Here is a 26,541-nt window from a genome sequence, read left to right as displayed (position 1 = left end):
TTGAAAAGTAGAGGCTACTTTTGAGCTACTTTCAAAGCGTGAAAGAACGTTTGTGAATCTTCACCTGACACACCAAACAGGCCCATCTGACAGTGTGAAGAAGACACTGCGCTTAATGACGTGCCAGAAAGAAACACACAAACGAAAAGCTGCAAATATACAAAAAGATCACCAGAAAGTGTAACCAGCAATCAGACTTACACACCCAAAGGCGGGATATCCAACAAACATTAAGACTAAAGGCAACATCCCAGGTTTTTCCTAAGGAAAAAATTTACAGAAATGATTGTATACACACCAAACAACTTTGTGAAAAGCATTGTCAACTGTTGTAATAAAACTGCTCCAATTTCAACATTTCAGCAAGATTCACAGACATTCAGAGTCCTTTAAACTTCAGCAACACTTTCCTCAAAATCCTCATCAGTGACTCTGGCTCTGTTTGAGGTGAGAATCAGGCCTGAATAATCTCTCCACTGCTGCAGAGCTGCTGCGGCTCCACTGCAGAACGAGATTTAAAGGTAAAATAACACAATAATCCTCCTTTACTGTAAAATCATAATAACACATAGTTCTAACACAGTTTTCACAACAAAGTCTTAAACGCTGGAGTGAACACACACACAGACACACACACACACATTTTCTAAGCCGCTTCTCCCTCAGGGTCGCGGGGGGGGGGGTGCTGGAGCCTATCCCAGCGGTCATCGAGTAGAAGGCAGGATACACCCTGGACAGGTCGCCAGTCCATCACAGGGCTGGAGTGAACACATAACTGCTAATTCACCAACCTTTAACACTGAAGACTGGTGCGCAGACTGCTGGACCCACAGCAATGCAGATAACGAAACAGCAAAGAGAGAGATTTAAGACGAACATTGATAATTTGGAGATTAATGGACTTATTTGCATTTATAAGTGCTCAGCTGGCTTCCTTCTTAGTCTTCTGCTTCTCGTTCAATTGTCCCATTTCATCTTAAATGGCGCAGCAGTACGATCTGGCGCCTCAGGCACCATTTAAGGTGGATCTGGTGAATTCGACCGAGAAGCTGGAGAATGAGAAGCGACTTCAGCCTCATAAAAAGTCAAACATTGAGAGAGAAGTTTCCTGACTGCAGTGCGAGAAAAGCTGAGCTAAAGGTTAAAGCAGAGCAAAGTAAGTCTGCGTTTGCATTTATATTAAATTTTTAGCCTGAACTAACACATCAGCACCTACTAATACATATTAACAGCCAAGATAGTAAAACAGACATAAAATGTTGTGGTTCTGAAGGTGGTTTCATTTTTGTTGAAAGGACAAGCTGGCTCTTCTTAACATTTCAGTTGCAAACCCTGAGCTAAGCTAGTAGTAAGAGGTGATCAGTGTGTGCCTGTTTGCTCAAACTATCCAGCTCAGTCAGGATTGCACACCAGCCCAGTACACAGCCGCATTCTGTGGCTCCGATTATGCGCAGAGTTCCTGAGGCCTGTAGCGAAATTTGAGTGAACATTTTCATTATAGCTACATAAAAACATGTAGGCACTACAGCCATTAGCTACATTTAATAAAACTGTAGCGGCTACAGCTGCTAGCTACAAAAATTGTAGCTAACTACAAAAAGTAGTGTGCTACTTAGCTACTCCCCCATCCCTAATTGTTAGTGAAATCAGCTGCTTTAAGGCACATCCACTGCTGACACAGGGGTTCAAATCCACGCACAACTGGTATAGTAAAACATTGGAAATAGAACGGGATGTTCTGAATCAGCTGCACATGAGTCTAAGGTCACCATGATCAATGCCAAACATAGGCTAGAGGGGTATAAAGCCCCCCAACACTGGACTGTGGAGCAGTGTTCTCTGTAGTGATGGAGCTCCATCCATCAACGATTGGATAAGCTGGAGTGGAGTTTGTAATCCAGAACTGATAACCCAGCATCAGTAACTGACCTCACAAATGGTCTTGTAGCTAAATACAAGCAAGTCCTCATAGCAATGTTCCAGCATCTAGTGTAAAGCCTTTCTAGAAGAGTAGACAGGTACTGCAGCAGGGGGGACTCATTTTACAACTCTTGATTTTGGAAGAGACATGTCCACAAACTTTTGGCCATGTAGTGTATGACTGATCAACAATGAAGCTGTATTGTAAACATAAAGTGCTATATTTTTCTCCATTAAACTCATTATAAGGAAAAAGCCATTTATGTGTCTTGCTCAGAATGCTGTTTAGTCCAGGACTCCCTGTGTGGGAAGTCGTGATGTAGTGAAACAATGATATAGGAACACCAAATTTCCCTAATCATTATCACTTTCTACTAACCAAAACATTAACATGTAATCTAAAAACAGAGTAATGATTTCCCCACAGTAATATTTCCCCACGTGCTAGGGAAAAACTTGACATGGACCAACAAGCTATAACAACATGGTCGCACAGTAAAATGGTACATTGTACCTTGCACTACATTGTATTACTTGTATTACCAATCTACTCTGAGCCAAGGCAACGAAATTTCGTTCTAATGCGCACTGTACGGTGTTCATTTGAATGACAATAAATTCTGTCTAAGTCTAAGTTTTTCAGCTTGATGGAGAATGTGTTGCATTTAGTTCTACATAGAACCTCTTTGAAAAGGGAAAGCACCAAAAGGGTTATTCTATTCTTACAACCTTGACATAACAATAGCAGCACCCTTTCTGTTCCTATATAGGATTATATAAGCATGCAGATGGTTCTAAATAGAGCGATTGCCTTACTAAAGAGCCCCTGAAAAAAAACCCCATCATTTCTGTGTGTATTTAACGCCAACTTTGTCTAACATATAACTGATATAAGCTCAGATGTAAGAGACCTGTGTTTCTATGTCATATGTAGTGCTATGTCCTCTACCATACACTGAATCAGTGGAAAACCTTCTGCATCATTTTAATGAAATTAAATCAATCAACTCTGACACAACCAATGCTCACACCAACGACTACCGTGATATACCAAATCATTTATTGAAACCAGAGGAAGTTATCTTGTGTATTTTATTGTTTATTTCACAACAAGGCAACCGTCATCTTATTTAAGCAGACACTGGGCTGGATCACGAGCCTCTGGGGGTCACAGGACCCCAACAGTTCCCTAAAAACAGCACTATTCATCAAACCCAGTGTGGGGCGTGGAACACTGGAACGGTCTAATTGGCAGTGGGAGCCGATGCTGCAGCAGTAGTTTAGCTGTAGCTACAATGTCATCCACCGATGCTGGCTGGGCGTGATTATGCACACAGACGGATCCGCTTCGCCTACAACAGCGTTAGTAAACGTGACGGTGCGGCCGCCATTGTTCCTAAAGCGTGTTTTTCTGTCTGAGCGCTGGGAGCCAATCAGAGCGCGGCGCTGGGGCAGGATGTGACGCAGGAGCAGCCTCCACCAGTCGGGTAGGTGCTCCTGAAAACGGAAAACCGTCGTCGTCGTGTCGGCTTTTTTATCCCGGGGTGTTAAGAAGTCGCTTCTCGATGCGCTTTTTAAAAATGGTGAGTACGATTCATAACGTTCGTGCCTTCCCTGCGAGCGCGTGCTCCGCGGCGGAGAGCGAGCGGCGCGTCGGCGAGCCTGGCTTGTTTTTATCGCCCGCGCAGTGAGAACAATGTGCGGAGTAAAGCGGCCGCCGAGCGAGCGCACTCCGCCATCCCGACCAATTGAGAGCGCTCAATTTCAGGAAATGTCATGTGTATCTCTGACGAGCGACCTTGTGAGGACAGTTACACCGTCGCCGTCTGTTTTTCAGCGCGCTGTGCACTTAAAAAAATATGTGGTGCTCCTCTTAATCCAGTTGTGTCAGTTTTGCACCAAGGTGTCTTGGTGCGGCACAGGGACTACTTTTTTCTCCGCCCCTTTCTCCAGATCTGTGAAATTGCTCTGCGTCGGGAATTTTGGTGATTAGTGCCTACAGAGTCAGACTCGGGCGCGTGTGCGCTGTGAACACTCTTTTCTGTTTGGTGTAAAATGATGTGAAGTAAAAGATGTCTTGCACAGTTCAGTGTATTGTATGATATTTGTGTTTGTGTGTGGTTTTTTGCAGGTGATAAAATAATGCTGCCAGCGTTACTTGCGTTAACACGCCGGCCTAAGGGAGCATAGTTTCAGACCACTGGAAGACGAGGACGCTCACAAACGTCATCTTAGACTAATCCACACAGGTAATCCAGAGGCACATCTGTAGCTAAGGAAAAGTTTTCTAGAAACTAGTAGCAAATTATTTATTTATTGAAAAGTACACCACTGTAACCATGCTAGAGTATGAGGACAGAAACGCCTTATGCTGACGTCCTTTCTGCTCATGTAAACGAGCGTATTCGTTAGTGACTTGATTAATTGACGTTGTTCATCGCAGCAGCCAGATGGAGGACGCTGATTTGTTTATGGAGTGTGAGGAGGAGGAGCTGGAGCCATGGCAACAGTTAAACCAGAACCAACTGGATGAATCATCAGGGACGGCTGGGAGTAAGACCTCTACTGGTAAGTGTGATTATTCTCTCATTCTTTATAGTGACTGGATTCATTTCACTTGGACTTCTGACATCACACATTCACTAAATCAGAGTTGATGTTTTTGAGCTGCCGTGGTGGCTCACACATAAACAGCAGCTTTGCTCAGTGGTCGCGCGCTCGTGGGTGGCCGATCCTGACCAAATAAGGAGCCCCAGGACTAAGCCGTTTTTCGCTATGGGGGAAAAAAAAAGAATAATTATTTTTTTATTTGTCCTATATAACAAATGTAAAATATAATTATATTGTTCCCCTAAAATATTGCTGGATTGCTGTAAATTAGAAGGTCACTAAGAAGTCACTTAGGCAGGTTGGGATAGTGTAGTGTATAGCACCTCTGCCTTCCAAGCTGTAGACTGGGGTTCAATCCCCCACCCGGGCAAGCACCCTACACTATACCAATAAGAGTCCTTGGGCAAGACTCCTAACACCACCTTGGCCTACCTGTGTAAAATGATCAAGTTGTAAGTCGCTCTGGATAAGAGCGTTTGCCAAATGCCGTAAATGTAAAGTCGAAATATGATTATTGCTTGTCTACATCCATGCAACAAGCAGGCTAACACTCCTGAGTGTTGATAGCAAGCTCGTTGTTTTGTGTGGGGTATTTTGGTGAGGTTGATGGGTTTTGTGATGTCAATGCGGTGTTAGTTTGCATGTAATTCAACTCCTTAACAACTTCGGATTAGAGGATCCAGTGACGTTCTGCGGGAAAATGTATGTAGGACAAAACGTTGCAGTTTTGGGATGTTTGTTGTTTGCTACAGGGTGATGAATCCAAACTTGCCAAACCAGGGAACAGCCTTATGTCTTGGAAATTGAATTTTTGTTTCTTGCACGCAGGTACCAGACGTCAAGCCAGCCCGTTAGACAGTGGATGGTCACAATTATATAGGCTGGATTGATGCCAATATTAGGCCCAGACTGTACATGAAAGGGACCGGTGTGACAGACATGACCATGTAGGGACAAGCAGATTTGAGTGTTCTAGGTACAGTCACATCACATAGATGAAATAACACAGTACTAAATATAATGATATATAAAACGGCACCAAACACTTCACACAGCAGTGCAATCCTTCGTGTCATCATTCAATAAATATCAAACCATCTATCGAACGGTTGATAAATGTTAAACAGTGCTGCTAACGAGGAAAGAGGAGCTGTTTAGAGTTAGCTTCGCTAGTGTCGTGACTCGACACTTGTTTGACCACCAAGCCTAAGTACTATTTATGGTTTGTAAAATAAAATGAATTCAATTGTTTGTTGAAAGAAAATAAAAAGAATCGAACAAACTAAAAAATGCGAGAAGACTCTTCAGAGTTCAGAAGTGCAGGTCCTTTATTCCTTTTGAGCATGGAGAGTGTATTCCCAATGGGCACTTGGGCGACACTCACAAATATACAGAGTTTGTACACATGTTTTATACCCTCAGTGAAGGTGGGGTGACATCGCCCCACCTCTTTTTATCATCTCCTGATTTCATAAAACCACCATTATATCCAAGTTGACCTTCATACGTCTATCATATAGGGTCTTGTATAAACCATTATCTCTAAGTCTAGTCTGAATCATTAAAAAAAAAACAAAAAAAAAACATTGTGCCAGGTGCATGCTGGTGCTTTTCCATCTCGGCTTTTGGCCTTGAGAAGTTCACAAGTTCACTCGCTCCCTATAAAGTGTCTGTCTTCTCTCTTACGCCCTACTGAGGAAGCTTGTTTTAGGGCACTTACTCCAATGTGCTAGGCCTTTATTTATGATATATCCTGCATAGTACATGGCATTTTAAGTTTGAGAATCTTTAATTTGCATCACTAGCTAGCCAACAGCTCTGCCCACCACAGAACGTGTTCGATTCTGACTAATAAAAGCACTGACATAAGTTAGGATGGTTTAAAATAATAATAAATATGGCTCCTGAGTGGCACAACCGTCTTAAGTGTTGGCCCTATCATCAGGAGATCGCAAGTTCGGTCCCTGGTGATGCTACAGCCGTCCATAACCAGGAGTTCGACCTCGCTCTCTGGGGGAGTAGATAGCCCCCCTCTCCCACCTTCACCCCCCCATCACTCAACGCGATACTAGTCAGTGCAGGCGTCTGTTAGCTGATGTAACAGATCTGGCTGTTGGCGCTTTCCTCCGAGCACGTTCGGCTGTCCCATGACAATGAATGAGCGGCAGTTAGAAAAGAAGCGGTGGTTGGTTTCACAGGTTTTGGAGGAAGCCTGTGCTGCCTTCACCCTCTAGCATTTGTAGTATCATGTGATTGAGGGAGTCCTAAGTAGCGGGTGGAATTGGAAACAACTAAATTGGGGAGAAAATTGGGTAAAAAATAAAATAATAATAATAAATAAAATCAGAGCGTGAAGTTGAGCAACCGCTCAAGAGACAGAAAGGTGACATTAAGCCTCTTCTGTGGTGTTTGGATCTGCAGCCTGATGGGCTACTTTAATGTTAGTTTAGTGAGCAGATTGGACACTAACAGCGCCGCCACTCATAGTACAGGCTTGATTCTGAAAATTGGTGATCTGTTGACACAAACTTTGATGATAAACTTTTAAGAGCCAAAATTGAACCTGTGTTTGGTTTGGCTATGCTTGGCTGTAGCTAACTGTTGCTAAAATGACACTAGTTTAGAGCATAGCTCACTCCTTAAGAGGACAGCGTAAGTTGAATGACAGGTGTTGGAGTGAAAGCTGAAATCAAATGTGTCCTGTGGTGTGTACAGAGAATGTGCGGTTCTAATATGTGTAACTCTTTGCTGTGACTTGGTTTTACAGTTTTTTTTTTCCTGGCCCTAATTTCCCCTCTGTGTTTTGTTAGCTTCACCTATCGATGAGATTCCACACCACCCCTCTGTCAGCCATGCACAGAGTAAATGAGTAGAATATGTTTATCCATTTGGATGTGGAATAGAGAAATTTGACGTCTTGATTTCTACATAGTCACCGTTTTCAAATATTATCATCTTTACCTACCATTGAATCAAAGTTCTGATAATGTGTAGCAAACTCCAGATGCTTACATTTGCAGTTTAGTGAGAGTACAGGCTTTTCTCTGGCAAGCCTACAAATAGCTTGTTGCCATGGAGTTTGTCTTATAATTTTATTGGGTTTGATGATCCCACGACGCAGCCAACTCCTACATTATCTGTGATTCTTCGAGAATGTTTTCTTTTAAAACTTTTTCCTCACTGTTGAGGCAAAATGCACATGCATCTTATTTCTCAGCAGGTTTGCATTTCCAGCTTTTTTATTTATTTATTTTTTTGTGTGTTTACTTTGTGCATAAAGACCCATAGCCTGTTTTTCATTACTCTTTCTTTGACCTTCCATGCCTAAAAATTAATGGCAATTATTCTACAGGTCATTGTTTTTTTTGTTTGTTTTTTTTTTTTTTTTTTTTAAAGCTGACCAATTTTGTGGTCAAATTCTTCTTTCTTTCATTCTAGTCTGAGCATGTATTATTGGTGTTATGTTCTCAGGAGCTGTTGCTGTTGAAAACCCAGCATTGTCTAAACCAGTTGTAATTTCCAGTCTGCCTCCTGCCAGCAATAACATGAGCACTGTCCCCTTGCTCACCAATACACGTGAGTTATGGTCATCTCTTCTTGCCTGCTTTACTGTCATAGCATTTAAGCCTTGATTGTATAATATTTGTCCCTTTTTCTTTTCCCAGTTCCTACAACTGCACCTGCTGGGATCTCTAAAAGTGCTCCTGGGCAGCAGCTGATTCTGGCGCAGGGTGCAGGAGGGTTAACTCCTGTGGCTTTGTCCCAGGTTATCCTACCTGGCTCAAGTGCTGCTACTAGCCAGCCCATCTACTTAACCACACAGGTGCAGTCCTGCTGTTTTTAGCTGATAACATGTTCAATGAATCTGAGCATTCATGAGCAGAATATAAAACCAGTGAGTGGCTGCTGAACAGCGGACTGTAAATGGTTTGCATATCACCTGATTTTATTAAGGTATCTAATTTTTTTTTTTTTTTTATTCTTGCAGGGCATCCCTGTGCAAAATATCCAGTCAGGTCAGAGCCCAATGAGCATTGTGTTGAATGTCCAGCAGGGCCAAGCTGTCCGACCCATTACTTTGGTCCAAGGTATGACTTCTTTTAGTATTAACAATTGTAAGGATAGTTAAATATTACTGAAAAAAATGTAGTATTTGAATACAATACGTTTAAAGCACTGTTTATTGATATGAAATGAAGCTGGATGTACTTTGCACAACTTTTAAAATTCTAAAAGATTTCAAAAGTCGAGTTCGTCACCCATAATGTCTTTTTTCATAAGGGCACATACGTTAGATGATGAGGCAGAAGGAGGTTATCAAACATGAGTTTTGACTGTGACGAACTCTCTGTTATGTGACACAAACAAAACTAAACCAGTCTGGGCAGCTGAAATTGTAAATGGGGTCTTTGCAGTCTGCTACACAAGAAGTGTACATGCATGTGTCATCACCTTTATTTCTCTCTCTTAGCTCTTTTGTGAATGATCTTAGTCAATGTAATCAAACATTTCTAAGAATATTGTAATGCCTCCAGTTGCTCCAGAGTTTGACTGGAATGCTAAAGACAGACTTGTTTACCCTCTTACACCACCAGATTATTCACATCATCAGTCGCTGCTGGCTCAGCTCCCATCCTGGAAAATTACTTCAGGTTATGAAAATTTTAGTTATGTAGTGTGGGCCCAGCTTGGCTCACGCAGTTTTGATGTTAGCGGAGGAACATACTGTTCTACCACTGTGTTAGAACATGCACTTTGATTTTGGCAAGGGATGCATCAGCACAAATACTGGTATTGGGTATCAGTCTGATGCTCATGCTCATTTAATTTTGCTCATAAAAATTGACCAATACCAGTATTCAGTACCAGCTGATACCGTGTGATGTAAGCAGAGTGTATGCTGCTGCGCTAATGAGCAAACACAGTGAAAGAGGCTCTGCTCACACACAAAAGTGTTACTGATACGGTCAGAAACAAAGCCATCGGTCACTTTAAACATTTCACATGGCAGATTCCCACCAGACCTACACAGTGTGATTTTAGGCGTTTATACACAGTCACAGCAGCTTCACCAGTGTGGGGGGAGACACAACCCAGCCACACAGACATGGAAAAAGTAGCAGTTTGCTCCTTCTTTGCTGACTTTGTTCTGTTTGACTGAGTAGAAAAGTGAGGTTTAAAGGTTATTAAGCATTTTGTTTTTGCAAAATAGGCTATACAGAGACCGTATTGTCCTACCGTTTACATCACAGCCTGCCTTTAGCTTCAGTGCACAGCATTAGGTTAACAGTTGTTAATAATAATAATAATAAATTTTCTCTTGCTCATTACTTGGTGTGCAGAATTAGGGGTGGGTGATATGGCTCTAAAATAATATCACAGTATTTCAGGGTATTTTTGCAATAACGATATTTTTCACGATATGACAAAACACTAACATTTTATTAATTTCAAAAACATGCTATTGCAACAAAATAAATGTTAACATTTTATTTAGTCAAATTATGTTTCAAATATTCAGTACACACACAAAAAAAACTGATTCCGATTGAGATATTAGTCAGATTATTAACAGATTATTTGGATGCATTTAAATGTGGCTATCAGCTGTTGAGCACTCTTCGTGGCATTAACCACGTTTAATAGAGTACAGAATGGAATACGTCCATGTAAACACCTCAATCGAAATAGTCTAGTCTGATTGAGGCCATTCGGAATGCAATTTTTATCCGATTGAGCGGGTGAGTAATCCTCTAAATAATCTGTTAAATAGAAGAGTGATATCCGTGTAAACGCCTGAATCCAATTGCACTCCACTCGGAAGGTGGAAGAACGTTCTGCGCATGCGCGGCGCGTCATAGCGAAAGGTTTAAACCGTTCAACATGGCAGAGCTGAAACTGGTCAGCAGAGGAGACGAGGTTCATACTCTGAGCTTTAAAAGACTGCAGTGGGACGGACGTCCTGCTTATGTGTCTCAGAGCACGACGTCTTCCTTTATAAGTGCATGTGAAGGATGTTTTTCTGAGCCTGACATCAGTTTAAAGCCATTAAAAACAAGCGCGCCGACTGGACCTCACATGATGTTCGCTGTCATGGTAACGTTCACTCTCAGCGCTGCTCCACGCATGCGTGTCATTTTGCATCGGCTCACTTGTAGTCGGCATGTAAACGAAGATTTTCGTCAGGCTGTTGAGTAGAGTGAGCAGATAAACCCCTCAGTCTGAGTCTGTAATACGATTGTATTCAATCAGATTGGCAAAGGTCTTTGTGTGTAAACACGGCCACTTTTTATTTTCCTCATACTCAACTGAGTGCTTCTGCTTGAGGTGGTGAAACAGATGAATTGTGTTTTCTCCTTTTGTTGTTACAGGCTTCTTGTATATCTTGCATATTACTGTGATCTGTTGCACATCCGAGATTTTATAACCAAACCACCTCCACTCTACTGAAGTCACTCCCCTTTTTGGGAGAAACTCCACCACAGAGCTGCTTTGCGCCATTGCCACTTCTTTCTGTTCCAAAATGACTCACGCAATGAACGTACGCCATGCGCATGACGCCATTATGTCAACAAGCCAGAATATCGCTGTTATCACGATATGGATTTTTAAAATATCATTTAGAGAGTTATACCGGTATTGCCGTGAACGATACGATATGGTACACTCCTATGCAGAATGTTATTTTGAATGAAACCGCTTTATTTGAAGTTGTTCATGGACAGAACATTTACATTTTTGTACAGTTTGAGTATATTAATTGTAGGCTTTGTCCATATGTGGTGGACTATTCATACTTACTGATAATAATGCAGCTAGCTAATACACTTCATTTATAATCTGTAAATTTACTGATTTTTACTGTTAAGGTAGCACTCATTTCCACTAACAACTACTTAATTCTAACTTGATTACTCTGTATGGTATTGGACTCTGGGAAAATACCTACTCTTATTCAGCCTTTCAAAAATGGTATCAGTGCATCCCTAATTTTGAATCTTTTTCTGAAACAGCACCTGGTACACCTGGGATTTTTAAACCAGCCGTTAGAACAGCACAAATAATTACCCAGCAAGCTCCGATGAGGCCTGCGACTCCAGTGGTAAACCGGGCACAGGCACCTGGTTCTTTCACTGCTGTACAGATCCCCGCCACCCTTACCATCCGAACCACAACACCAGCCAGCCAGCCCAGAGCAAAGACTGTCCCCCCAGCTCCAGGCCCTCAGCCTTCCACCTCACCAAGGGCCATCCCCATTAACACACAGACTAAAATTGGTGAGAGAGCATTGAGATGAACTGGATTCTGATTTTACTTTTGTTTGTTTGCAGGGACTTTTTAAAAAAAAAAATTAAAAAAAAATGATGGAATAAAATAATACCAAGCATTTCATCTTACTGAAATACCACGTGCAGTGTTTTTTACAATGATTTGTTGTTCTCATATCCTCAACAGTGACAGTTAAGGCAGGTGAGGGCAACTTGGATGTGCAGAACTTGATGAGCTTCATGAATTCTGTCAGTCTTCCTGCCATGGGCCAGCCTCAGACCTTTGTTGTCATGAGCAATCAGAAGACTAATGGTGCTGGCTCTGCTGCTGTTCATACAGCTGCTCCTTCTGCTCATAACAGTATAGTACAAGGTACACTGTGGCTTGGATAAGCTGTCTTTATGCTGCTGGCAGGTTTTTTTGTTGTTGTTTTGAGTAGTTTTTCGTACTAAAAGTAGAAGAGGAAAATATTTGGGCATGTCAGTGAAGGGAATCTGGTACTCATTTTGGATCAATGATCTGTATCAACTTAGTTAATTGATTAAATAGCTTTATATGAATCTTGAAACAACAGATGTTTTCCAATATCCCTTTTTTTTCTTTTTAGTTACTTCTGCAGCACCATCATCCCACACATGCCCACGGTGTGGAGCCAAGTTCAAAATGATTGAGGCACTACGAGGACATATGTGTGTAAGTACATGCGTAATCTTGTGCCACAAGAAACGTCTGAAGCCAAGAAGATGGTAGAGAATAATTTGTTTTCTTGTTCTTCAGTTCTGCTGTCCTGATATGCCTCGTACTACAAACACTGATGCACCTGCGACAAAGCCTCAGATAATTCAGACCAAGAGCCTTTCCATGCCTGTAAAGATGGAAAGAATGGACCTCAGTCTGTCAGAGCCCCAGTCAAGGATTGTCATGTTGGTGGATGACTTCTACTATGGAACTTATGAGGGAAATCGAGTCTATGTGCCCTCAGACAACTTAAAAGAGCCTATATCGTTCAAATGCCTCACCTGTGGAAAAAAGCTGAAGAACAACATCAGGTCAAAATCCAAATATTTTGAATATAAGTAGTGCTAAGACTGCTGCGTTAAGACACATAACTTGATAACTTGATGAGCGGGAATTTACTTTTAATGTCGTATTGCTGTTTTTGCTTGTCTCGCAAAATTGGCTTTTGTTGGATGTGTGTGAGTAATTGCAGCCACTTGGAACTTTTTTCCCTCTTGTCAGGCTCATGAACCACATGAAATTCCATGTAGATGTGGAGCAGCAGACTGGTGAGGTGGCATCACACACATCTTGCCCACACTGTTTCCGCCAGTTTCCAACTCCGTTTCGTCTTCAGTGCCATGTGGAGAGCGTACACAATGCTCTTGAGTCAACTAGTAAGAAGGACTTTTTTCTTCCTAATTAATGAAGTTGCTTTACAGTGCTTGTAAACAAAATCTTTGAAAGTGTAACATTTATACTAAATATTTAACTTGTCAATATTTCAATAGTTCAGTTATTACATATAGGACTAGTGTTTGAAGTGTGGTGAATTTAGATTTCTGATCTTTTAACATTGCAATCAAGATTTAAAAAATTTTCCACATCATTTAAAATTGACTTAAAATTCATTTGAAACATTGTTTCATTACAGGGAATATTTTGTGAGATGTTTATCATTGCTTATCGTGCAATAATTTGGCTGTTTGTGTGTGGCTAAGCATTGGTCATTTGTACTATGTGGATTCTTGTTATATTGATGGTGTGCTTGGTGCACTTTTTGCAGCGAGGTGTAAAATTTGTGAGTGGGCCTTTGACAGTGAACCTGTTTTCCTGCAACACATGAAGAACACTCATAAACCTGGAGAGATGCCATATGTCTGCCAGGTGAGCTATGTCCTGTGAAACAATTTGTGCAGTTATTTGAGGAAAAATTACTTTCCTTTATCACAAGTGTATTTGTCTTCAAGTTAATCATGATTATTTTTTGTTGCCAATGAAAACATTTTTCAGGTGTGTCAGTATCGATCCTCATTCTACTCTGATGTGCATAATCACTTTCGTACATGGCACGAGGATACCCGCTACCTGCTCTGCATTTACTGTTTAAAGGTTTTTAAACACTCCAGTACCTACCAGCAGCACTTCTCTCGCCATCAGGTTTGTGTATCCACTTGTGGATAGTGATGTCTTACAGAAGCTTCCATAATACAGCATTTTGTAATTGCTTTTGGCTTTTGTTTGCAGAATGCCACAGTTTACAACTGCAACAAATGTCGGCTGCAGTTTCTCTTCACAAAGGAGAAGGTCGAGCATAAAGTTAATCACCACAAAACTTTCCGCAAGCCAAGTCAACTGGAAGGTCTCCAGGCTGGGACTAAAGTAAGTCTTCATTAGCCTTATTCATCAGCCAAATATGTGAAGTGTCAGCAACACGGAGACATCAACATGCATTCGTAAAGCAACGTTTTTTTATTTTCTGTGTTAACATTATTGTCATACTGTCTGAAGTGTTGCTGTTTGTATTTAATTATTCTTTCTGTGTGTGGATCACTCTTAATTATCCCTTTTGATTGTCTAGGTGACCATAAGGGCGTATGCAGCGCAAAAGAAAATGGCAGGCCAGATGTCTTCCAAACCTAGTAGAGAGCCCACCAACACTGAGAGGGACATAAGGACAGCTCAGTTTGGCCAGACTTCCTCAGCACACACTCTCAACACTAAACTGCTCTCACCGCAAAGTACTACAGCTGGGAAGAAACAAGTCAGCAAGATGTATGACTATCTGGTCAAGTTCCAGGAGCACAGGTAAGTTTATTTCTTGTTCCTGACAAATAATGAGGAACAAAATATATAACCAGCAGCTTGTGTGATAAAGTGAAGCGATTGTCCACTAGAAGGTGCTGTGGTCTCAAGGAACAAAGCAAACTCTTTTAAATCTTGTAATTACAGTTTCTGTTGTCCTGAAGTTGCAAAAATTTTAGGCACTGACAGAACACACACCCAGATGATCTTTTTTTTTGCATAATAATTTTAATTGATACTCTAATTTCCATTGTATGATCTGGTCACAGTTAAACTCTTAGCTTTCAGTCTAACCCTTGGTTTTGGCAAATTAATGTGGAAAATTTTTAATTGACTGAAAGCCTAGAAACTCTTGTTCTCCCAAAACGATTGGACTTCATATTTGTACACAAATTGTATTTATATATATTTGCGATCTCCCTCTCAAAGTTAAATACAAAGACTGAGATTGTGATACGGAGCTTGTCAGAAAGAGAAAACAAACCAATGCTTTACCTGCCTAACCTTTTTCTTTTTTTTTTTTTTTCCGTTTCATATCCGTAAAACAGATATGACCAACTAAGTAGTTCCTGTTATCACCTAATAGATTAAGAATTTTTTTTTTTTTTTTTTTGCAGATCTTTTTAAATCCTACCTGAGTCATTTTAATATATGGTCTAAGATCAGATATGTATCCAATTTGTGGCCACATGACCTTAATGATAACGTTCAGATCAGAATTCATGTGGATGGATACATGAGAGATTGAGTGTGTATATAGACAGCAGTTTGACCCTTAAAACTGTTGAATTTCCTGATGGGGGCAAGTTGAAGGCAACAAAAATATTGTTCTTTTTTCAGAGCGCTGCTGGGGAGACAGAAATGTGTGGAATGCACCTTTGACATCCCAGACTTTGCCAATCATTACCCTACGTATGTCCACTGCTCGCTGTGTGCATATAGCACATGTTGCTCCCGCGCTTATGCTAACCACATGATCAAGTGAGTCATGTCTGTGTTGTACATTTTAGTGCCCAGCATGAATACCACAGTGTTCATGAAGAACTGGAGATTTCAGTAGTCATTACCAGGAACATTACTTACTATTCGTAATTTTTTATTTTTTCAGCAATCATGTTCCTGGCAGAACCCAGAGAGGTCGCTCTAAGAAAGGGTCTCTCAGGTAATGCTTTTATCTGCAGTCTCTGTGCATTCTTCATTGCTTTAATAGATGCATAATATAAACTGTGGGCTCTGCTATTTACTTTTGGGAACTGTTGTTCGTTTACAGTTGGCTAAACCTGACATGTGCATGTTGTAACTACAAGACAAACCAGGGAGACCTGATGGCCAAGCACTTGGTCCAATACCCAGATCATTATTACTGTGTCTTCTTCATGAAAGGTGAGTGTGCTTTTGTTTAAGCTTTTTTCAACAAGCTTAAACACAGAGCAGTTCGTAAGTAATCGGGCAGCTATAGTTTTGGGTGGTTTGACAACCAGCCCATTTGAAAGGATTTAAAATGCAGAATGTCAACTTTTAATTTAAGTCTGCATTGAGTGAACTAAGTAGGAATCTCAGCCCTTTCCTTTCCAATTTCAGAGGAACATAAGTAATTGGACATGGCATTGCTTTGTTTAGTAACTTGCCTTACAGTTAATGGCTTAAAAATGATCCACAGCCCATAAACATCACCAAATTCTGCAGCATTTTGTACTGTTTTAGTTCAGAGCTCATCCTACTGATATCAGCAATTATCCCTTTTTTCCCTTATTCCATCAGTACATGTTAAATTTGTTCATATATGTCCATAAACTTTGTCTAAGAATTATACCACCTTCCTTACGTATTGTTTTGCTGTTACCTGACCTTTCTGTGTTTTGGTTGTGGTTTGCATGTATTTGTACTTTCTGAGGTTATGCTGGTGTTTTTGGGTTTTTTTTTCCCTTTGTTTTTTTGTTGTTGTGTTTTTTTTTGTTTTTTTTTTCCTATTCTTACACCCAACAGATTTTAGATGTTTCATCATGATTAAATGAATGCTTTGATCATCCTGTAATATGGCCTTCCTTGATCCAATTATTTATGTTCCTCTGAAATGTTACTTTGTTTGAAAAGGGCTGTGATTCATATATCTAATCAAGATTAGTATGTCTTTGAGATAAAGTTAACGCTATAATACAAAATACGGTAAGTCTATAGGGTCCAGGACTCACCAGTGAACCTTTTAGGCCTCTGAAGCAGCATAAGCTTTGGGATAGACACTTGTATACTGTCATAAAAAGGTACTGTGCGGGTACATTTCATTCATCAAGGTACATATGATGCAAATGTACCCTCAGAGTTACAGCAGGGTTTTTTTAACGCTGAATAAGTTTTTCTCAGCACAAAGGAAACTTGCTTTAAAGCAGGACCAAAAAAAAAGCATTAAGACAGGGTGTGTAAATGCAATTGCAATGGAATTCGATACAATTATCTACTGAAGTGATACCATTAAGGGTACCACACTGCAGCAGCGCAGTATAGGGATTAAGTAAAAGTGTATATACACTCACAGGCCACTTTTATTAGGTACACCTTGCTAGTAAAAGGTTGGACCCTCTTTTGCCTTCAGAACTGCCTTAATTCTTCATGTCATACTTTCAACAAGGTGTTGGAAACATTCCTCAGAGATTTTGGTTGGTTATTTGAGTTCCTGTTGTCTTTCTATCATCTGGAACCAGTCTGCCCATTCTCCTCTGACCTCTCACATCAACAAGCCATTTTCGTCCACACAACTGCTGCTCACTGGATATTTCCTCTTTTTCGGACCGTTCTCTGTAAAACCTAGAGATGGCTGTGTGTGAAAATCCCAGTAGATCAGCAGTTTCTGAGATACTCAGACCAGCCCATCTGTCACCAACAACCACGCCATGTTCAAAGTCACTGAAATCACCTTTCTTCCCCATTCTGATGCTCGGTCTGCACTTCAGCAAATTGTCTTGACCACCTCTACATGCCTAAATGCATTAAGTTGTGGCCATGTGATTGGCAGATTAGCTATTTGTGTTAACAAGCAATTGAACAGGTGTACCCAATAAAGTGGCCGGTAAGTGTATAGTTTTTTTTTTTTCTTTAGTACTCTCTGATACTGTGTCTGATACCACTGCTCAGAATTAAGTTCTTGTGACTGTACATAAGTGCAATGTATCTTAACAGTTAAATAACTAAAATCTAGCTGATTTAAATTACGTGTTAGCTAGCTGTTACATAACTTTCGCTCAAGGAGCGCAGCAGTGGAGAGAAGCAGGTTTTGTTCCACACCAGAAAAGTGCTTCTGTGCAGCTGAAAGTAAAGTAAGTTTCGTAGTTTTATCTTGATCTGTCTTTCAACATGTCTGTGTAGCACAGTGACAGCAGGAAACACTTCTGAGGCTAATGCATCTGAAGAGCTCACGTTTCGTGTTGAAGTCTTATTGAATGGTTGAGCTGTAGTTGAATGTCCTCTAAAGGCAGACATACGCTGCGGTTTTAGAAATATTGTTTCTTTGGTGACTCACACTGTACATTTGAATAGACCATTGTGTACAGAAAAGGCCTGCAGTTTACACATGCTATGTGAAACGCAGCCCTGTAAGCCCTATGAATAATTTAAAATAAATTTTTCATTCAGTGAGCTGCAGCAGTGCTGCCAACTACTGAAACCAGGCGATGTGTATGGCAGGACGATACTGTCTCTCTACAGCCTATCTTCCAGTTTAAAGACATTGACATTAACATTCATACCTCACTATTCTATTGCATCCCTAGTTCTCTACATTTTTTTTTCTTTATAGTAAATACAAATTCAGAAAAAAGTTTATTTTGAAAAGTGCAAGTTTTCAAATTAGCCTGCTTCTTTTTTCTGTGAAACATGGTTCATAGCCATTTTTACAGTTTATGCTGCATACAAACTAAACTAAACAATTCTAATGTTGTAAACTGTTCTGCCAAACTGGAGCACTATCAGGTCCCCCATGGGGTATTTTGACAACTGACTTTAATCTCATGCTTCATTTCAAATGTGCTAAAATACTAAATAACACTAACAATTCATAGTCCAATTACTTGATATTAATTACGCTGTGTTCAGCATGTATACTAAAGCTTTATTATCTGGTGAAACTTTAGTATTTAGCTAGCTGGAGTATTTGTATGACTGTTAAACGTTACAAATTACGTTTGATTCAATTTGCCTTTTACTTTTAAAGTCACAACTGAGTGCAAGTTTAGATTTTTTTTTTTTTTTTTTTTGTTTTAAATATATACACTTTCTTAAAAGATAAAATACTGGCCCATCTTGTGCTGTTCCAATTAGATAATAATTGATAGTACATACATTAGGAGACGTTTTATTATTGGACAAAATACATCATTGTAGATTTAGCAACAATAGCTATGTATGGCACAAGATCAGTCTCAGCATCTTGCTATAATGGCTGTAGAGGTACTGCATAGCTCTGGTCCCAATGGGTCACATTGGTAATTCTCTTGCAACACACTTTCTAAAACCTGGTTCTTAGCTGATGAATTGACTCAGGCATGTTGATTCAAATGAACAACCTGTGCTGCACATTGGCCCTTTAGGATCAGAGTTGCCCACCACATTTTAGATGATGATTGAATGATTTACCAAAATAAAATCAAGGTGCTACGATCTTCTGTAGATGGCCTTTTGTTTGGCGAAGGGATAAAGCATTAAGTTAGAAAATCCTGGCCCCGTTTCTTCTTTTGAAGAGCAAAATTCTATGCTTGTTATAATAGATCAGAATTTTAAATTCTAGTAGTAATTATGCGAAAACAGTTGAGGAGCGTGGTTTCATGTTTTGTCTTCTAATAATATTTGTTTTTTTCCATGAATATTATAACATGGTCTTGTTTGTAAATGCAAAAGAAATAACGGTTTAGATATGTTGTACAATGTCTCTAGCGACTACTGCATACAACCATAAATGGCACGGTCTACAATATTAGTTTACATGATTTGAGCTTGAGCTGTTTATAAATGTGTTACTTGGTGTTATTTCACAGTAATTCCTGTGACTTCACAGCAAGTTTGTCAGAGCACTGGGGGGTGGGTGGGAAATCTGTGATTACACAATTCCCTAGGTACAGCACGTGAACGGAGACAGCCAGAAGGAGTTCTAAAACACCTTAAAAGGAGTGTTAAAAAAAAAGATTTACAAAAGGATTGTATGCCAAGGGATTACCTTCTGCTTCTGAACTTCTTACTCTTTCAAAAAGTTAACGGGCATGGGAACCACTTCAGCATTGAGTGTAGGATAGTAAAGTGGAGTGGTAGTAGTCATAAGGCTCCAAAAAAGAAGACTAACTGTGTGTTCCTATGATCCCTCCCCTCCCCTACAGAATGTCTGGAGACTGATATTGAGTTCTGCCAGGTTGAGGAGGAGGAGGAGGAGGAGGAGGAGCAGGTGGAGGTGGTGGAGCCACAAGAGGAAGGAGCTAGTGATGATGCAAAGCCTGACTGGCTGTCCATGGAGAACTGGAGGGTTCCAGGTGATGGAGGATCTGTGCCGGAATTCACAGACATCTGTGGACCGCAGCATTTCATGGGCAAAAGCAGTGATGTCCTTGAGTATTTCCAGCTACTCTTCCCAGACACTCTCATAGACCAAATAGTTTATGAGACCAATACCTATGCCAAGTGTCAACGCTCTCTAGGCAGAGGGGACCCCACCTGGAACCCTCTCAGCAATGAAGAAGTCAAAGGCTTCATAGGCCTCTGTATCCTGATGGGGGTCCAATGTCTTCCTGAGCTAGAGATGTACTGGTCCTGGAAGCACTACCATAGCTGCACCACCTTCTATAGGACCATGTCCGTCACACGCTTCAAGCAGATCAGAGCTCATATTCGAATGAGCAGCATGCTTGCAGAGGAAGACAACCGGCCTATGGACAAGATGTCTTTCTTCCAGTCCATGTTGAAAATCCTAGAGACAAGCATGCAGGAAGCATACAAGCCAAACAAATGTTTGACTGTTGATCAGGCTTTGCTGCCAGCCCAGGACAAAGGAGATGACCGGGAGAAGTGTACAAACTCTCTGCCACGAATTTGGCTCTTGTGTGACTCAAAATCCGGATACTGTCATAAATTGCTTATTCTGACACAACAGGAAAAGCACACAGACTTGGGGAGTTTAGTTGTGCCTTATCTTGTGGAAGGTCTTGAAGGAAAAAATCATCAAATTTTCATATCTAACAAGCTAACAAGTGTTCCCCTCATGATAAAGTTGCACAAAAAGAGCGTATACTGCTCCAGCTCCATCCCCACCCATAGTCCAGTCCTCCCTGCAGAGTTTTGGAGTCGGTCTGCATTAGAGAGCCCTGGGGCCTTCATTCAGGTTGAACACCCTCCTGTGCTGTTTACCAGATGGAAAGATGCAAAAGAGATGATCTGCCTTTCCACGAATGCTGCAGCTGGTCAGCCTGACACAGTGTGGAGGAAGTCCACCAGTAAGGCAGGTGAGCTGTCCACCATCTCAAGACCACTGGCCTTTAAGCTGCTTCAGGATAACATGCGTGGCGTGGACATCTGCAATCAGCTGTTGGCCTGCAACCAGCTTGGTGGACTGGTCCTGGACACAAATTGGCGGCGCCTGTTCTGGTTTCTAGTCAACTTAAGCATCATTAACTCCTTCATTATACTGCGAGAGACCCGAAAAGGCAACCCACCCGGATGGCTTCAGGGGGGCCACTTCTCTCAGGCCGACTACCGCAAACGCCTAGGATACCAGTTGGCCAAGTGTGCTGAAAGAGAAGCTCTCCTGAAGAAAATTGCCAATGACCGAATGCAGCAGCGAAGATATGAGGGTAGGAGTGAAGTTTCTGAGACTTTTGAGGGGGTCAGACATCGTTTAGCCAAAATTACATTTAAGACCAGAAGATGTAAAAGTTGCAACCTAAAGAATCAGCGTCATGAGAGTGTCTATGGCTGCACTGCATGCCATGTCAACCTGTGCAAGGGTACCCGCTGCTTCTGGGACTACCATGGTTTCTCTGCAAAGTTCAAAGGTTATGAGACCTATACACACTGAGTATTTGTGTGTGTGTGTGTGTGTGTGTGTGTGTGTGTGTGTGTGTAAGAGAGAGAGAGTTACAAAGGTTAAAAGAACTTAAAATTTTTAAATGTTCCTACTTCATAATTCAATATAGATAAGTGTTCTCTTAGTCATTTCTTTTTTGTCTTTACAGGTAACCCAAAAATTGGATTTGTGGAGCCTAAGAGGTACATCTTTTTGTCTGTGTGAATGAAATGTATCTGATTTCTCAACTGAATATGCATATGCTGTGAAATACTATCTACAAAATATTTAATACAACCCTTTATATACAAATTTCACTTGAATCACTTCAGAAAAGTGCTGAAGATCACATTGCACATACTATTTAGAAGTTGTAGGCAACATAAAATAATGTTTATTAATAATAATAATAATAATAATAATAATAATAATATAAAGCTATTTATCATGACTATAAGCATTTATTTTGGAAAACACCAGTATTAGTCTCAACAAAGGAGAGGCTACATGATGCTCAGTAGGGAGACTTTATTAGATGGCAGAATGGCTTTACTTGTGTGCTTTTACTGTTCATGGTAGGCTTTATGGTAGAGTCAACTAGACCGCTGAACATACAAGTCACCACTTTTGCCAACCTTGTAGTTATCTTCACGTTTTTACTACTATTGTGCAGCACTATGCTCTAATGAATGTATGGTTAACATATGTGCATGTACGGAACATGGCCTAAAGGAACATGAGTCAACTGTATTCTTAGCTCACTTGTAAAATTTCCTCATGTATATATTTTGTCTTCTTTTAGAGAATGTACTCAGCCTGCCCTGGACTCCAAAAACGTTCCACGCAGCTCTTCAGTAGATGAATCTGCAACATCGCTGGAGGTCTCCTCTGTTCAAGATGAAGACCTCGATCAGGAATTGGCACCACTGGAGGAGTCAGACTCAGACTTTGAGACCGACGACAGTAGTCAGCAAGAGCCCCTTACGATAGAAGATGAGCAAACAGTCAGTGAGACCACAGCAAAACCTGGTTCTCCAAAGACCAACAAAGAAAGAGAGGAGACGCTATCTGTTAGACAGCTGAGAATACTGCTGTTTGCTTTGTGCTCTGGGGTTGAGAAAGCAGCCAAAGACATGGACACAAGACCTCAACTCATTAGAGCCTGGCTTCGAGACAAAGAGAAAAGACTGGACCGTGAAGGTAGGAGTGGAGAGGCTGTAGAGCGCCTGGTGGAGTGGGTGTTAGTCCAACGAGAACAGCAGAGTATTATCAATGAGAAGAACCTCTTTCAGAAAGCTTCAGAGGTCCACAGTCAAACTAATCAGAGCAGTTCTTTCCGTATTTCATATGAGTGGGCAGTCTGCTTTATGCTGCAGCATAAGCTAGGTCTGCAAAGTTTGGCTTTGCCCACTTGCCAGCTTCCACGCGGCCTGGAGGAAAACTGCCACCATTTTACTGGGTTTGTACAGAGACAGATTCAAATGCACAATGTTCCTCGTTCCGCTGTTGGTGCTATGGATGAACTATCTATTTTTGTTGACTTTGACACCCTTGTTGATGGTTCCATTACTTCCAAAGAGGCAGCCTTCCAGTTAGAGGGTACTGGGAAACCTTGGGTGAATATTTACCTTGCTTTGCTGGCAGATGGCGCAATGCTGCCAACAGTGCTGTTTTTTAAAGGCACCCCTTTTGGCAGTTTTAGTAAAAGGCTACCAGACTCGCTGCTTCTTGAGGCAAGAGTTGAAGGTTTTTCAGAGAATGAGGAGCTCGACATCTGGAATGCTCGTGTGTGGCAGCAGCATTTAAACTCCCAAAAAGGGAGCAAGACCATTCTAGTTATGGATGGCCATCATAGCCACATGTCTGAAGGCTTTGTGTCCACCATGAGCGGCACAAAAACCTTACCTGTCATTATTCCATCAGGTTGCACTAGCAAGCTGCAGCCTTTGGAGATTTGTGTACGTCCTGTGCTGAAGAAGTTCTTGCTAGCTCGTTGGTCTCAATTGACAACCCAAGGTTGTGTAGCTGAGGTCACGCCTGAAGAACTGGTGCGGCTCCTTGTCACCTGGCTAGAGGAGTTCTTGGCTTGTTGTTCCAGCAAGCCTGAACTAACTCAGTACTCTTTTTGCCTTTCCCGTGTGATTGCCGAGCAAGAAGAATGTATAAAGGAAGCTAATACTCAGGTGGCGCTGATAAATACGTTGACGGAAGCCATGCTTGGACCAGAGGCAGTAGATTCTGAGCCATTATCAGAGGAAGAATCTGTGGAGACACTTGCTGAAGGTGCAATGGAGACAAGTAAAAATGTAACTGGTGAAGAATCGCCTGGGACTGCAAAGGAGGATGTTCAACAAACCGGGACGAAAAGAGACAGTCAGACTAGAGATGAAGGCAGAACAGAGACTGAGGTCAGTGAGAATGAGCAGCAAGCACAGAAAATGGTAAATAAAGGTTTGGAGGCATCAAGTGAGACTTCAGAGACTTGCTCTTCCCTTCTTCCACATGTCTTTCCACAGTCACCAGCCTCAACCCAGGTTTCTGAGAAAGAGGACCTTTTAGGGCCCAGTGAAGCCTGTCAGGACTCTGGTGTAACTCAAACAGATGCAGGATTCAGTAGCTAATCTGCTATGTGAAGGCTCAAGATGATGTTACCATGAGCTGTATTTCAAAAGAAATGTAGAGACTGAGTATATAGATGTAAAATGCTCCAATTCTTTGTGCACGACAAGCCTGCTTGCTTGTTGAATAAATCATGTTTTTGTGGGACTGAATGAAATCTTGAAACTTGGAAGATTGATAAAATGTAGCTTTTCATTTCTCTGCAAACGCTACATTAACTTGGCTGATAGCAGAATGTGATCGACTTTTTTTTACTATTTGTACTATCTTTCAACAAAACCTCACTCACATTGTAACTATTTTAATTGATTTCTATGGACTGAGATCTCTGGTACATAAATGTTAATATTCTTTACCCGTCTTTTGTCTCCGTGTTACTGATGTGATGTTAATAATAGTCGAACCTGGATGTGTCTTGAAAATTCTGTCTGATTTTAACTGCAGGCAAATCGGATTTGTTCTTCAAATCAGATCTTTTGAGACATTATTTACATGTGATCAGATTGGATTTGTGTGTCCACACATCACCAACCTATCTGAATGGGTTACTGTGGTAACAACGTAGGTGTCAGTAATTATGTAGCTTTGCTGGTGACACGGGTTTCACATGTGGATTAGTACAATCTCTTCAGAATTCTCTGGCATAAGCAGGAATCTTTTGGTGCTTTTCCGTCATTCTGGACTGGATTTGAAATTTGTCGTTTGTTGCATTGCGAGTGACGCAAAAGATGCTTTGAAATTCGATTTTAGCGGCCAGAGCGTCTAGACATGAGATGCATCTGTAAAAATCTGATTGGAACTGCGTTTCAAACCAGCTCCAAATGTGGTTTTGGTTACCACTTGGAAAAATCAGCTTTTGTGGTTTTCTTGCTGTCCACACTATCAAAGATCAGTCTAGATATCCAGACAGACTTGAGCTGAACCTAGCCTAGTACACCTAATCGAATTATCAATTTAATCATCTCTTCTTGAATTGAAGTGGGTGTGTTGGAGCAGGGGGAACATGTGTTCCAGGGGTTGGGATTCACTTACCCTAGAATCTAAACTGCAGTTATGTGCAAAATAATAGTGTGTTTAAAACAACTGAGAAAAAGCTCAATCCTCATAATCCGCATTTATTTCCATGTACATAAAGGCACTGGAAGCACTGCACATTCAAGTAAAATTGAAAACAAACAAAATATCAATTTTAAACTGAAAAATAATAATAGGCTGCTAATATAGCAGTCTGTATTTTCATTTACAAACTTGCATATTTACAATATAAACTGTAACATTATCAGAAAAGCTAAATCTGTTAATCACTAATTTAGTTGTATAACCTTTTTCTGATAACTGCTTTATATCTGTGTGGCATGGAGTCAACTAACATGACACCTGTGAACAGATATTCCAGCCCAAGCTACATTCCACAGTTCTTCTGCATTCTTGGATTTTGCATTAAAAACAGGATTTTTGATGTCACTCCACAAATTCGCAATTGGATTGAGGTCTGGGGATTCGGCTGGCAACTTCATAACATCAATCTTGTTGGACTGGAACCAGGATGTTGTCCTTGCTGGTGTGTTTGGGGTCATTGTCCTGCTGAAACGTCCATTTTGAGGGCATTTCTTCTTCAGCATAATGCAACATGACCTCTATATTCTAACTGGTCCATGGTGCCTGGTATGCGATAGACGGGCCTGACTGCAAAGTATGAGAAAAATCCCCAAACCATTATGCTTGCACCTCCATGTTTTAGAGTCTTCACAGTGTACTGTGGCTTGAATTCAGTGTTTATAGGTCGTCTCACAAACTGTGGCCTTTACACCTATTAAGAACAGTCTTGCTCTCATTTGTCCGGAGAATGTTGCGCCACTTCTCTTTAGGCCGGTCGATGTGTTCTTTGGCAAACTAACCATTTCAACACGTCTGTTTTTCAGCAATGCTACTTCATGAGAATTTCTTGCAAATAGTTTGGCTTCATGTAGGCATCTTCTGATTGTTGCAGTGCTCACAGGTAACTGAAGATCTTTGATTTCCCCGGAGCTGATCATTGGATGCTTCTTTGCTATTATTCTATGATCATATGCGGATGGTAGTATTTCTTTTCCTACCACGTGTTTTGGGTTTTGTTTGCCATTTTAAAGCATTTCAGGATTTTAGCTGAGCAGCCAGTTATTTTTTGCACTTTTTTATATGGTTTCCCCTCTCCAATCAACTTCTTGATCAAAGTTTTTTCTCCTTCAGTACAATGTCTGGAATGACCCATTTTACTCACTGAGCAGGGGCTAAAACAAGCAGGT

At 41.0% G+C, this 26,541-nt stretch overlaps 1 protein-coding gene across 4 annotated transcripts; it reads left to right on the top strand.

The window, feature by feature from the left end:
* The first annotated feature begins 3,375 nt into the window (after positions 1–3,375).
* On the top strand, positions 3,376–24,617 carry pogzb (pogo transposable element derived with ZNF domain b). 4 transcript variants are annotated; one of them, XM_017706869.2, is made up of 21 exons: positions 3,376–3,407; positions 4,052–4,169; positions 4,364–4,488; positions 8,002–8,106; positions 8,196–8,353; positions 8,519–8,618; positions 11,544–11,807; positions 11,986–12,171; positions 12,407–12,492; positions 12,577–12,848; positions 13,039–13,193; positions 13,583–13,683; positions 13,810–13,956; positions 14,044–14,178; positions 14,378–14,604; positions 15,442–15,582; positions 15,710–15,763; positions 15,872–15,984; positions 19,962–21,626; positions 21,807–21,840; positions 22,440–24,617. In XM_017706869.2, the coding sequence occupies exons 3-21, from the start codon at positions 4,371–4,373 to the stop codon at positions 24,256–24,258; spliced, it is 5,880 nt and encodes a 1,959-aa protein (XP_017562358.2). In that variant the 5' UTR covers positions 3,376–3,407; positions 4,052–4,169; positions 4,364–4,370; the 3' UTR covers positions 24,259–24,617. The 4 variants fall into 4 exon arrangements, with proteins under 4 accessions (XP_017562358.2, XP_017562359.2, XP_017562356.2 ...); XM_017706870.2 differs by having other exon boundaries at positions 3,400–3,503; positions 19,962–21,425; XM_017706867.2 differs by having other exon boundaries at positions 3,400–3,503.
* The last annotated feature ends 1,924 nt before the right edge of the window (positions 24,618–26,541 follow it).

The sequence above is a fragment of the Pygocentrus nattereri genome, chromosome 3 (assembly GCF_015220715.1).
Source record: "Pygocentrus nattereri isolate fPygNat1 chromosome 3, fPygNat1.pri, whole genome shotgun sequence".
In the NCBI taxonomy this organism is placed as follows: Eukaryota; Metazoa; Chordata; class Actinopteri; order Characiformes; family Serrasalmidae; genus Pygocentrus; species Pygocentrus nattereri.
This window is presented reverse-complemented; position numbering and strand designations above follow the sequence as displayed.